The sequence below is a fragment of the Mauremys reevesii genome, linkage group 1 (assembly GCF_016161935.1).
Source record: "Mauremys reevesii isolate NIE-2019 linkage group 1, ASM1616193v1, whole genome shotgun sequence".
NCBI lineage: Eukaryota > Metazoa > Chordata > Testudines > Geoemydidae > Mauremys > Mauremys reevesii.
In genome coordinates, this window is record NC_052623.1 from 190,695,394 (window position 1) to 190,708,809 (window position 13,416).

Below are 13,416 nucleotides of genomic sequence, written 5' to 3' on the forward strand. Positions count from 1 at the left end.
CGCACACTTCCTTCCCCTTCCCACAATACTCAGCGCCAAAATGGGACGAGGTGCTCTGTGGGATAGCTGCCCACAATGCACCTCTCAGTACAGCGCTGGAAAGTGCTGCAAGTGTGGCCACACTCCAGCGCTGGCCCTACACAGCTGCATGACCAGCGCTGTAACTCCCAGCGCTGCAACTTGTAAGTGTAGCCAAGCCCTAAGTTGTAATGTCACTGAAAGTGTTAAGATCAGCTTAGAATGTGTTTTGCTTTCATTTCATTTGACCAAATCTGACTTGTGCTTTGACGTATAATCACTTAAAATCTATATATTTTTTTAATTAATACATTTGTTTGTTCTACGTGAAGCAGTGCATTTGGTTTGAAGTGTGCCATAGACTCCCTTTGGGATAACAAGCCTGGTCCATATCAATATTTTTGTTAAACTGATGAACTCATGTAAGCTTGCAGTGTCCAGCATGTATAACTGGGCACTGCAAGACGGAGGTTGCCAGGGTTGTGTCTGGGACCAGAGATATTGGCTAGTGCATTCGGGTGCACAATCCAAGCAGTGGCTGACCAAAAGTGCTCACTCATGTAACTGGGAGCAGCTTACATGCCAGAGGCTGTGCATGAATAGCCTGGGAGTTGGGGTTCTCACAGTGGAGTTGGGTAAGGCTGGCTCCCAGAGTCGAGGATTGGACCGGTGATCTGCTAGATCGCTCCAGATAACACCAGGGGAACGTCATACTGGTCTAGCCATTATGTTAGCCTGAGGCCTGGTCACCACTTAAATAAGAGGCTGACCTAGCTTTGTTGGTCACAGGTGTGGAAAAATCCACACTCCTGACCAACGTAGCTATGTCAGCCTCATATTCAACTTGAGACCAGGCCTCAGGCTATGTACCAAGCTTGCCCATCTGGAAAAAGGGTGGAGTTGAGACTTGAGAATGTTTGTTTGTTGAGAACTTGAGAAAATGTACACTAGGAGTGGAAAGTATTCTCCACTTAGTCCCACCAAATTCTTTGACACACTAGGACCAAAGTGAATATTGCAAACCAAGAGCTGTAAATCGAGTCCGAGTGCAAGGAGCAGCAGAAATAACTGCAACAATTGTTTTAAAAGCTGCAATGCACTAGGGAGGAAAGCTGATTTAAAAAAAAAAAAGTCAAGACGACCTGAAGAGCACTTGTAGCTCCAAAGCTTGTCTTTCACCAACAAAAGTTGGTCCAATAGAAGATATTACCTCATCCACTTTGCCTCTCTTTACCAATTGTGACTTTTTTTTAAAACAGTAGTCCAAAACAGGACGATACAAGAAAGGTTCATAAAGTCTCTCCTTGAAACACAGCAAAATCCTTCCTCATGAGGGAGAAATGAAAACTACTTAAAATTAACTCAGAATGAGGGAGTATTCCTACAAATACCAACATTTGGCAGATCTATTAAAGAAAAACATTTTCTGGAATTGGATATATTGGAATTGATTTTTGGATAATCAAGTTCCTAAAAACTGAATCTATATATCAATTTGTTTGAGCATGTGCTTAGTAGCCAGATGTTTCAAGGACCAAGGCTGGGTTTGCAGGGAATTTGGCTGCAGATGTTTGGAGGTCTCTACCACTGGCTGGGAGAAAAACCTCATCCAGCTGAGCATCTGTTGCCAACACGTGTTCAACTGAACTGATGTTAGGAATGTTGGGAACCCTAGGGTAGGCAATCCAGCAGCTGCTGACAGTTTGCAGCATCATGTTGACAAAACTTGCTGTGAGCAGGCTTAGATAATCCTGTGCTGAAGACTGTACCAGCAGCCAGTGGGGTGTGTACACTAAGGTCCCAGATGTTGCTAACTCCAGTTCAGAAGTAGAATTAGAAAAGGTGGAATTTTTTAGGCTTTTATTGCCTTGTCTAAGGAAACTTGAAAAAATTCCAACATCTATTGTCTTGTATCTAGTGTATACAAGAGACTAAAGTCTACAAGCTTACAAGATAATGCCATTCCTCAAGTCTAGATAAGCATGGAAAATGTAAATTATTAAATACATGCACACATTAAGAGCCGCAGGTCAGGGTTGTGGCACTTTTCCTGGAAATCTGCCTCCCTGTGAAATTAATGTTGCACGCCTCCATTTTTCAATTGCACAATAGACTTGAAAATGTGCCATACATGCACCTAAAGGCAGTGGAAGGAAAGTTGCCCCTGTGCCCCCTGCTACTGATGTAACTGTCTTCTCCCAGTTTGAACTACAGGAAAAAAAAACTTGTACAGTGTATTAAAGGTACTGTCCAGGTATCTTCTCCTTTTGCTGATGTCCATTATCAAAAAAAAAAAAAAAAACCACCTTGAAACCTCCTTCTCTCCTCCCCCCTCCCCCCCGCTGGTACTTTTCTAGCACAGATCATATGCTATGTCCATGCATTGTTACACTGGCCTGTGGGATTTAATCCTTAAGATGTGTGTGCAGCCCCTATATACTACAGGGTCCAGTATGCAATGCTCCATCTTGATCAGAATAATTTGTTACTGTGGCATTTAGTCTTCACAGGCTTCCCTGGTATATTAAGGATGAGGGTGGCTGCAGTGTGTGCTCCATCTCATGCAAACTTGATGCAGCTCTTGGGTCCCTTTCCAGCTCTTGAGATCTTACTGGGGCAAAGATTGGGCAGTGAAGCATAATGGAGTAAGAGGCTTCTTAGAATAAGGACCCTTGCCAGTAAGTGTTGTCTCAGCAGCGTAGAGATAAAGGTGGGACTTCAGGACACTTGTAAAATGCCCAAAGCTGTACCAACTGGTTATATTTTCACCCTTCTGGTTTTACAATGGCAGTATGCCATAATGCCATTCTTTGACATACTGTTTTTTTAACTGTTATTAATATTGTTAAGCAATATTGTTGCTTAATTGTGGCGGTATGGGGAATGTCCCCCGGGGAAAAGAATTGAATGTGTGGTAATCATAGTGTGATATACAACTTACTTACAGTCTTAAGTAAAAGAGGAACAAAGTTCTTGGTTTATATAAAACATGGAAAATCTGAGTGTGGTAACTGTTTCCTTTCCTGTTCTGCCTTAGCAATGACTCCTCAATTACACATGGGAGGGTGTAAAGACCCAACAACTCCACTGACTCACCATTTTTGTGATTAAAAACTGCCTTCTATAGAATTTTTATTTGCACTCCCTAAGTCCACCTTATGGATTTTCTCTGTTCCTCTTTCTACTCACTCATTGTTTATCATCAGTCTCTTCTCTCTTCCTTTATGGTCCAACAGTAGCTATTGTCAATGCAAGAGAAGTGTCTCCCTCATTTAGATTGGTGCCATCCCCTAATTTCTCTTGGAAATAAAAAAAAATCTTCAGTTGTGAAACTTTATGAATATGTATTGGTAGGAATGGTCGTGAAGGCAGTCAAAATGAGTCGTTTGTTGCTAACTAGCAAACCTTAGCCAATAGAATCTCTATATCTGGATGAGGTGGTGACCCTTCAATACCAAGGTAGGATGGAGATTGTGGTGGGGTTTTAGCCTAAATTGTGAGTGCTTATCTCTATACTACACAGCTTTTAGCGACATGGCTGTGTCACTACAGCCAGACCGCTAAAAGTGGCGCAGTGTAGCTGCTGTTTGTCGGCTCTCCTGACGACAAAAAACTTCCGTCCCCAACAAGCAGCGTTTGCGTTGTTGGCAGAAGAGCACTCCTGCTGACAAAGCGCTGTTCACACTGGTGCTTATCACCAGCAAAACTTTTGTCTTTCAGGGTTTTTTTTTTCCCCCTTCTCCAAACACCTCTGAAAGACAAAAGTTTTGTCCTTCAATTGACAGTGTAGACGTAGCCCTTAGTCATGTCATTTTTTCCTATTCGGCTGTCTTCACTAGGAAAAAGGGTGTTAAGTTGAGTTAGTGAACTCACTTGATGTCTAATGAAGACATGGCAGTCTGGAGTCTTCACAAGAATGAGCAGGTTGTGTTAGACTTGATTTCCCTCAGTTTTCACACTAATTAGAAGGTTGAATTAAAACTCCAACCTGCAAATTGGCAGTTTGAATTAAAACTGGAGGAAATCTAGTCTTTAACACTACCTGCTAAATCTTGTGAAAACACAAACCTGCCTTGTCTTCACTGAAGTGGGAGAGGAAGGTGTATTCTTGATTTGAGCTGTTAAGAACTCCTCTCTTCCTCACGAAGACAAAGCCTCGGTGGGTGGTGGCATTATTGGCCCCTGCAGAATTTCGTACAAATTACCACACTGCTACTTAAACCTAAAACTGTCAGCAGGACTTACTCTGGGACAGACGCCAACCTTGTGATATCACTTCAGCACCTCAGTTCCATACCTTTACTTGTCCTTTCATCTTGCTTTATTTAATTACCTTATTAACATCCTGTTTACTTAAGTCTTTTGACTTTCATTTTAACCTTAATCTTATTTCACTTAATTTTCACACTTATGCGGTGTGAAAGTTATCTCTATCACTTTATTTGTATTATCGGAGCACCTAGGAGCTCTAGTCATAGACCAGGACCCATTATGCTAGGCACTGAACACAGAACAAAGACAGTCCCTGCCTCAAAAGTTTACGCTCTGAGGCTATGTCTACACTACAGCCTATGTTGGCAAAATGTGTGTGTGAATATTCCGAGTGACATAAATTATACCAACATAAGCGTTCAGGTGCACAGCACTGTCAGCTTCTCCCACCGTCATAGTTTATGCTGCTTGCGGAGGAGGGTTTTTTATGCCAATGGAGAGCTGCAGCGCTGTATGTATAGACATAGTCTGTATATAAGAAGAGACAGATGGAGGAGTACAAGAAATAATATTGGTCAGCATCATAGGCAGTGCTCTCAACACAGCAATGGCCTAATAGTTGGTTTTTTTTGTAGCCATCACGGCCAAGGAGTTGAAGAGGGATTTGAAGGAGGGTTAATGGAGTAGGATTGCAGATGTTTATAGGGAGCTCCTAAGTGTGAGGAGTGATGAGGTATGCAGAGGACACAAAGATGCTTGTTTGAAAGTTTAACAAGTGGGTGATGGAGGCAGGCTTCTTGGGCCAGAGCTTGATAGCAAATGTGAGATGATAGGCAGGGCGGGATTAGGCTGTGAAGGGCATTGAAAGTGAAGGTAAGTAGCTTGTGTTTGATGTGATAGAGAAGGGAGAGCCAGTGGAGGGATGTAAAGAGCAGGGCTAAGGAGCAGATAGCAGTGACACTTAGGCTATGGCTACACTTAGCGCTGCACAGCACTGCCGCGGCGCTTTGAAGCGCGAGTGTGGTCAGAGTGCCAGCGCTGGGAGAGAGCTCTCCCAGCGCTGTCCGTACTCCACCTCCCTATGGGGATTAACGTACAGCGCTGGGAGCTGTACTCCCAGCACTGGGGCTCTGATCACACTGGCGCTTTGCAGCACTGCAACTTGCAGCGCTGGAGGGGGTGTTTTTTCACACCCTGCTGCAGCGCTGCAAATCTGCAAGTGTAGCCATGGCCTTAGACTTCCCCACTCCTGTCACTTCAACCTCCTCTTAAACTGAGTGTCACCCAGTGGATAACTTCATGAGAAATGAGAGATGGAAAAATAAATATATAGGACTGGTTTCTAAGCAAACTACAAGCTTGTTCTGCCACAAGACCACTTGGTCTAATTGGGTGAAGACTAATGACAAGTTTTAGGGGTCAAAATGGGTAACTTAGCTTGGAAACAGTTTTGGTCATGAACATCTGTTCTGTAAAGCAACTTTACAGTTATGCTGAATAACCTTCCATTCTCTCCCTACTACAGGATGATTGCTGTAGAGCCTGCCTCTGAGGGCTGGTCTACAGTAGTGGGGGGGGGGGGGGGGGGAGATCGATCTAAGATATGCAACTTCAGCTACATGAATAGAGTAGCTGAAGTCGAAGTATCTTAGATCGATTTACCTCTCGTCCTCACGGCCCGGGATGGATGTCCGTGGCTCCCCCTGTTGCCTCCGCTACCGCCGTTCGCGCTAGTGGAGTTCTGGAGTCGACGGAGGGCGCGTTCGGAGATCGATATATGGCGTCTAGATGAGACACGATATATTGATCCCCGAGAAATCGATCGCTACCCGCTGATACGGCAGGTAGTCTAGACGTACCCTGAGAGGCAGGGAAGGTCTAGTTACTGATCTAGTCAGGCTGATAATAGGGTTAGTTATGACCATCTCCAGAGAGGCTTTGTGCCATTGCTGCTTGTACTTTGCCGATGCACCTCTGGTAAGTAGGTGTTATTAACCTACCCAAAGACTGTTTCTAGCTGAGAAAAAGCATACCTGCACACAGTGATGTCTGCTTCTTCATAATTATACCTAAGATTTACACTTCCACAAGAGATGTTCAAGTGCAATTAACTTTCCTGGTTATTCTCATCTTGTTTAATGCCACGTAGCAGAGTATGGGGTTCTGTATTTGGTATTCAATTTCCTCCTTGAGTTTATCTGTTTATGATTCTGCTTTTATTTTACTCTTTCTTGGCTTGATTACACCAAATGGAGAAAAAATTATTCTGCAATAGCTATTTTGGTCAATTTTCCCATGTGGAGCAGAGCTTAAACATAGTTTCTTGATCTCCAAACCTACCATTGTAGACACTAGGGTTCTCAGGACAAATTATTTGGTGGCCTCAGAGTGCAGCCACCAACTCTTGCTGGTGGCTGCTAACACTTTTTCCTAAAATACTTAATTAGCTTTAGGAAAAACAAATATGTACATATACATGTACAAATCATAGTAATTTATTTAGTGCTAGTTAGTATGTCGGCTGTGAAACGTGATATCAACAAACATACAAGTATCGCTTTTCACAGCAGACTTAGCCCTGGCAAGTTTAGGGACAAATTAAGCCCTGGATGGAGGATCGGGGGAGGCAGCAGGGGGCTGGAGCCTGAATCCTTGCGGCCAGAGCCTGCCACCCCAAGGTTGAAGCCCAAAGCTTGAGCCCCACCACCCCTGCGTAAATGGGGAACTCACCAGCTGCCTGCTCCTCTGGTGTTGTGCCCCAGGTGACTCCAGAGGGGGGCAGGACCCAATATCTGCTGGAAGCCCCAGCAACCAACACCAAGGCTGTGCATCCAGGAACACCAGGGAGGGGCCACTGCTCCCCTTCCCCCTCCCCACAATCTCAGCCCCTGGTGGCCACGTATGAGAAACGCTGCACTAGATGGTTGGAGTTGTGCTCTGGCTGGCTGCCTCAACTGCTAGCTTCTGTATTTAGGCAAAGATCAGGAAACTGAGTAAGGCACTTTAAAACCACAATTTTGATTGGGAGCCTGTTCTTCAGCTGACTATTTCCTTATGGAGAAGGGAAGAGAGGAAGAGACTCCTCGATTTTTACCTACTTTTGTAGGTACAGTGACTTAAGAGAGGGCAAATTTGGACTAAGTACCAATCTGAATGATTAGATAACTACCCAGTTGGACCTAATGCGTTTTACTGGCCTCTTATCTCTATAGATTGCCATGGAAGCAAAAAAAGCAAGATTTCTGGAAAATCTCCTTCCCTAAAGAACTTAGGGCTTGGCTACACTTGAAAGTTGCAGCGCTGGGAGTTACAGCGCTGGTCGTCCAGCTGTGCAGGGCCAGCGCTGGTGTGTGGCCACACTCACAGCTACCAGCGCTGGTGTGTGGCCACATTTGCAGCATTTACAGCGCTGTTGGGAGTGCTGCATTATGGGCAGCTATCCCAGCATTCAAGTGGCAACAACGTGCTTTTCAAAAGAGGGGGGTGGAGGGTGGTGTACTGTGACAGGGAGCGGGGAAGATAGAGAGAGTGGATTTTTGAAGCCAACACTTGTGTGTTAGCTTCCTGGATTGAAAAATCACAAAATGTTCGCGAACCCTTAGTCTTAATTGCAAACAGCCTGCATCCAATGCTGTTTCTCTGTCAAGCAAACATTCACTCCCTGCCTCTCATTTGATCGTTCACAGCCAGGTACAGATAGCTCCTGTTTGCTGTGATCAGTGTTTGTTTTTTTAGATAAGCAGTTCAACGGAGAGCTGATCGGTGTTCACAACAAAATAAAGAGAGGCTGCATAACAAAACAAAGAGAGTAATTTAGTTAAAAGCATTCTGGGATATCTCCTTATTCCCTGGAGGCCAATAAAAGCGCTGGTGTGTGTCCACACTTGATGAGCAGCGCTGGATCACCAGCGCTGCAATCGCTACACCCCAACCTGACCAGGTGTACAGCCAGCGCTGCAGCCAGGGAGTTGCAGCGCTGGATGTGCCTTGCAGGTGTGGACGGTTACTAATTGCAGCGCTGGAAAGCCTCTACCAGCGCTGCAACTTGCAAGTGTAGCCAAGCCCTTAGATAGAATTACTTGTAGACTAGAGTTATGGGGGAGCTGTACCATATTGTTCTGCCTGCGAGTGAGTATAATCTCCAAGGGTGTGTGGTTTAGAGACCAGCCTGTTGTTTGCAGGGCCGGCTCCAGGGTTTTTGCGCCCCAAGGGAGGGGTGGGGGGAGAGGAAAAAAAGCCGAGATTGTGATCAGCTTCAGTCTTCAGTGGCAATTCGCTCTGAGAGGGAGTGAGGGACCTGCCGCTGAATTGCTGCCGAAGAGCCCGACGTGCCGCCCCTCACTGTTGGCCGTCCCAAGCACCTGCTTGCTGGGCTGGTGCCTGGAGCCGGCTCTGGTTTTTTTGGTAGAGCATAGCCTATGAGAGTGCCGGATATTGGTGCCAAGTTCTATCTGCAGCAGCAGCGCTCCAAGTTGTGCCGAAGTTGCTGCGTTCTTTGTTGGAGTTTAAACCAATAGAATTCCTATGGGGACACTCTTATTCCAGGATGTTCTGCAGCTGTGTCAGAGGCACTGCATGAGGTGACCCTGCGCTCTTTCAGGCTAATATGATTCCTGACTGTTGCAGGGAGAGATGGGAAGGGATAGCTGAAGGATGGTGTTCTGTATCACAATCCTGTCTGTTTGGGATTTGAGGATATGGTCATAGATTCAATGATGCTGGTATCAGGGTTGGCTGGAGACTATAAACGGGAGCTTTCTTTGTTCCTGAGATGAATGCAGTTATGTTGCTGCAGGATTCAAGTCTGTATGATCTGATCTTCAGTGAGGTTACAACTTTGGAGACTCTGCTGTATTGTATCCTCTAGTTCCGGCTGGCTGTTTGTCATTCAGGGGGTTACTACCTCCTCCTGCCCTTAACACTGTTCTATCAAAGCATCAGGGTCTGTGGCTAGTGAGACTAAACTATCCATTGTGGGGTGGCTTTGTGATGTGGTCAACTGGGAATCTTAGTCTGCACCTCAAGAGACAGTCCACTTATGAACTAATTGGGAAACCTGGCTTCTGTTCCAGGAGTGAAAGATTATTAATATCCAGGTGTACAACAGATCCTCTGATAGTAAAACTCCTGCTTAGCAGGGCTTTGGAGCGGAGCCCTGAGCTGGAGCGCGGACCAGTAGGTTTTATGCCCGGAGCCGGAGCGGAGCAATTCAAAAATTTGATTGCTCCGAATCCCTGCTGCTTAGTAAGTGTGGGCTGAAAGAGGAAGATGAGGCTTTTCTTCACCACACTTCAAGGGCTATTTATGTACAACAGTGGCTTCTTGGAATAAACAGGTCAGTGCTTACTCCTTCCTGTTGGTAGCAATGAATCCTCTGTCCCCTATACAGGCAAGCAATGTCTCAGTGCTGATTTTTCTTCCTACACCAATGTTGAGGGCATCTTGCTTGCTTTTTACCTGAAAGGGAGATTTGTTCTGTGGTTTGGACTTGAAACAATGGTTTGTTTTCTATTATAATATCCACTCCATTAGCAGAAAAAACTACGTACAGCACTGCAGCTATGAATTCACTTCACTGAATTTCCAGAAGATCTCTTGTGTGTTCTGAATAAACATTTGCTAGTAGGGACCCAAGGAACGGAGTATTTCTTGGCCTGTAGTTAGATTATATGTAGGGGAGAAGGGAAGCTCTGATGCAACCTCTTGTCGAAAATCCACCTCCCTTAGAGCGCTGTTTCTGTGCTGTTCTGTTTGATACAAGAGTTCTGATGACAAGGCAGTCAGTAATGCCCAGCCTCCCCTGGCCTCTTAAACAAGGTTATTCTGTAGGAGAATAAATAACTAGCACTTCCAGAGCTCTTTACAGACTAACTTCTACAGAAGATTAACTTACTTTAATGAGCCATATGCAGTCTTCAGGGCTCGCTTTCAGATCTGCAGCAGACTTACTGCTCCACGTTGTTTTGACTGTCCGTATTTAAACCAAAACTCATCCCCATGGTAGCTAAGTGTCTGGAGGCTGCCTCAGTTTAAAATATTTCTATCTCTCTTTAATAGAAGGACATTTATAGGCTGTTTTCCAAGCCTGCTGTGTGAGGTGATCCAACTTCCTTTCAGATTAAATTCAGATCTAATGGTAACGCACACCGGAGTCGCTGTTACCAACTTCTGTTATAAAATACTCTGAAGCTCACTCTGTTTTGGAAGTGAGGAGAAGGATGGGGTGACACAGATTCCAGTCTCTATGACTGGCTGAGCACATCTATCACAGGCTCAGTAACGAGAAATCTTGTTAAACAGATCCTTCACCTGAAATGCTGTAGGAGTTAAAAGCTTTGGTAATGTAAGTCAAACAATTCATATGTATTTCTTTGATTTATTTAGGACTCCTGCTGAAGTGAGCCAGGGAATGGTAACATTACGCCTTATAGAATTAGGTGGTGCACTTAGCCGAAAGGTTGTGTTTTTTCCTGCTTCATCATGAGTGGAGTTGAATTTGGTGTTTTGTTCCAGTTGCAGCAGAGATTCAGAGTGTTATGGGGAGAAGAGAGGTGTGAACCAAGCAGGAAACGGATTGGCAGCAGGCCCAAAACCTTTCTCAAGGTTAACTTCTCAAAAACTGCCAGTGGAAGTTGGAGCAGTAAATAGAGGGAGTTTTGTACTATAACATTGTCTCCCACCAGCTGCACTACAGGAAGCATCTGTTGGCATGGAACACCCCATAGCAAAAGCCACAAGAAAGGGGAAGCAGGATCCAGTCAATATGTCCATGCTATAAACTTGATGTGATATCTGCACAACCCATCACCATAGGGGTGATTGTGCCTTCTTGGTTCTCTTGTGTAATTCTTGAGGTGATACCAGTTCATCCCATGTTGCTTGTTCTTTGCTGGTCCTTGAAGACCGCTCTTGACTTTCATTTTTCCTTTTTCTCTTCCCCACCCCCAAACAGTCAGAGTATCAGCACTTGATGTGAAGACGCCAGAGGAGCTTTTTGTGGAGAATGGGACAGAAGCAAGACTTCCATGCACATTTTCATCCCGAGATGTGATCAGCAGCGCAGCGTCCATCTCCTGGAGCTTCCAACCAGAGGGAGCAACAACCCCTATATCAGTAAGGACCCTTTGTCTGGGTTGATCCTGCTGTTTGGGGCAGGCGTGGGAGGGGGAAATCTTGGGTATGTTTAAGAAAGAACTCTGCTGGGTGGCTGCCTCACGGGGAATTTAGGGAAGCGGTGATCTGATGGGGGCTGCCGGTCCACCTTGGTTGGAAGCCCCCACCACTAGCTCCAACAGGTTGCTCTTTCTGCAAGCAGTGGACAAACCAGGTGGCTGCCAAACAACGTTATAAGGGAGCATTGCGCAGCTTTAAACAAGCATGTTCCCTAATTGATCAGCAACGTAACAACAAAACAATGTTAAACGGGACGACTTTAAGTGAGGAGTTACTGTACTGTCTATTGAGGGGGTGGATTTACTACAGTGACAAGAAAAAACCCTTCAATCATTGTAGCAAGTGCCTGTGCTACAGTAGCCTCGCTGTAGTGTGCTGCTATAGTGCTTGTAGCGTATGCATACACTCTACACTTTTTTTGAGTATGCCTGAGAAAGGTGCCCCAGTTAGGTAACAAGGAAAGTCAGAGGAGGGAGGAAGCGCTGGAGCTGTCTGGAGGAGTGCACTGGGTTTGGAAGGGTACAAAGTGAGGGCCCTGCCCCTGTGTCATCTTTTTGCCCCTTGGAGCTGTGCACTGGGCCAGCACATCCTGGACAGCAAACCTTATTGATGTAAAGAATTCAGGCACAAAACATGAAAACCCAGTTTGACTAGAGCTTTGAAGAACTGGGTTTCCTAAAGAGGCTTTCTATCATTCTTCAACAAATAAGGGATAGACCTGTTCTGGGATGGGGAACAGGGAATGAGCATGTGCAGTGCATGTGGGTAGGGACTGCATCACCACTTTCCTGCCTCCATCTGGTACATGCACTCTTCACAGCCTCACTATCTCTTTCCCCCCCCCCCACCAGTCTCTGCGAGCTTACCAGGGGTGTGGAGTGCAAGGGTGCAGGTGAAGCAGCTTGTGGGTGTGCTTGCATTTGAAGCAGTATATGTGGGCGTGCCTAGGGGGCTTGGAGCCAAGGGTTTGAGGGGGTGGTTGGCAATGGATGTGATGGCGGGAATGTTGGAAGAGTTGGAGCAGTGTCAGAGCCGTGTGGGAGGGAAGGGGCAATGTGGGGGGCGTTGGAGCAGTGCAGGGAAAGGAGGAGTCAGAGCTGTACAGCGGGGAATGTTGGTCAGCTTCATCTCCCTCCCCAAATTCCCCTATATACGTGCTCTCCTGTCTTCTCCCACACACTCCATGCTAGTTCCTCCACTGTTCCTGCCACTTCTTTCGAGCTCCTGCTCTGCTGACACCTGCCACTTCATAGTGAGGTGGCCTGTGCTGTAGAAGCAGAACTGGAGATGATGCAGGGGCAGTGAAATGACATGCATGCAGCCAGTGCGTTTTGTGATAATCTTGCCCAGGACCAGAAGCAGTGGAAGGGGCATGCTGAGCTATGCTAGGTGGGAATGTTGAAAAATTATTCATTAAAAAATATTCCCCAAACTTCAGTAACACAGTTAAAGTTTCCCGTGGTGTCTTGTGCCCTTCCAGAATGTGGAGCATGGCTAAATTTAAACTTCTGAAAACCAAGAACTGAAGAGTTAGGTGTATACCATCCCGGCAATGTAGTTTAAACTCTACTCTCCTTGAGCGATGCCTGAATACACACAGACTAGCCCTGTACCAGGCCTAACAGCCCTGCAGTGATCATCTGTTCTATAGCATCTAAGTCTAACATCTTCTCTTTCCTACAGTAGGCCTCTATTTTAGAGCAGGCATAGCATACAGGCTCTGCTGATTCTACACAGGTTATGCCAGACTTGCTACCACCCTTTGGCCTGAGGATTTTTTCAGAGATGGTGCCTTCACTTACCTCTCACCAGGCCTTGGGGACTATAATCATGCATATTGCCAGAGTTCTGACAGTCCCTATGGCAAGACCCCTGTGCACCTCTGCTGGCACAAACTACAGAAGTGAATGCTGAAATGAGGTATGCTAGATCTCAGAAGATAGGTGTAGCTGAGCAGGTAGAAGACATCTAACACAGTGAATGCAGCTGGAGTGCTGGCAGGTAAATGCAGAG

The 13,416-nt window shown here is 45.8% G+C and overlaps 1 protein-coding gene across 2 annotated transcripts in view; it reads left to right on the forward strand.

Moving 5' to 3' along the window:
- The window catches only part of MPZL1 (myelin protein zero like 1), a 45,156-nt gene that overhangs the window by 8,872 nt on the left and 22,868 nt on the right, over positions 1-13,416 (forward strand). Inside the window, exons 1-2 of one of the 2 annotated variants that reach the window (XM_039521583.1) lie at positions 8,292-8,358; positions 11,183-11,343. In XM_039521583.1, coding sequence (XP_039377517.1) covers positions 8,325-8,358; positions 11,183-11,343 — 195 coding nt within the window. In that variant the 5' untranslated portion in view covers positions 8,292-8,324. Of the gene's footprint in view, positions 1-8,291; positions 8,359-11,182; positions 11,344-13,416 lie in introns of those variants that run through there. The other variant, XM_039521573.1, reaches the window with a different exon arrangement.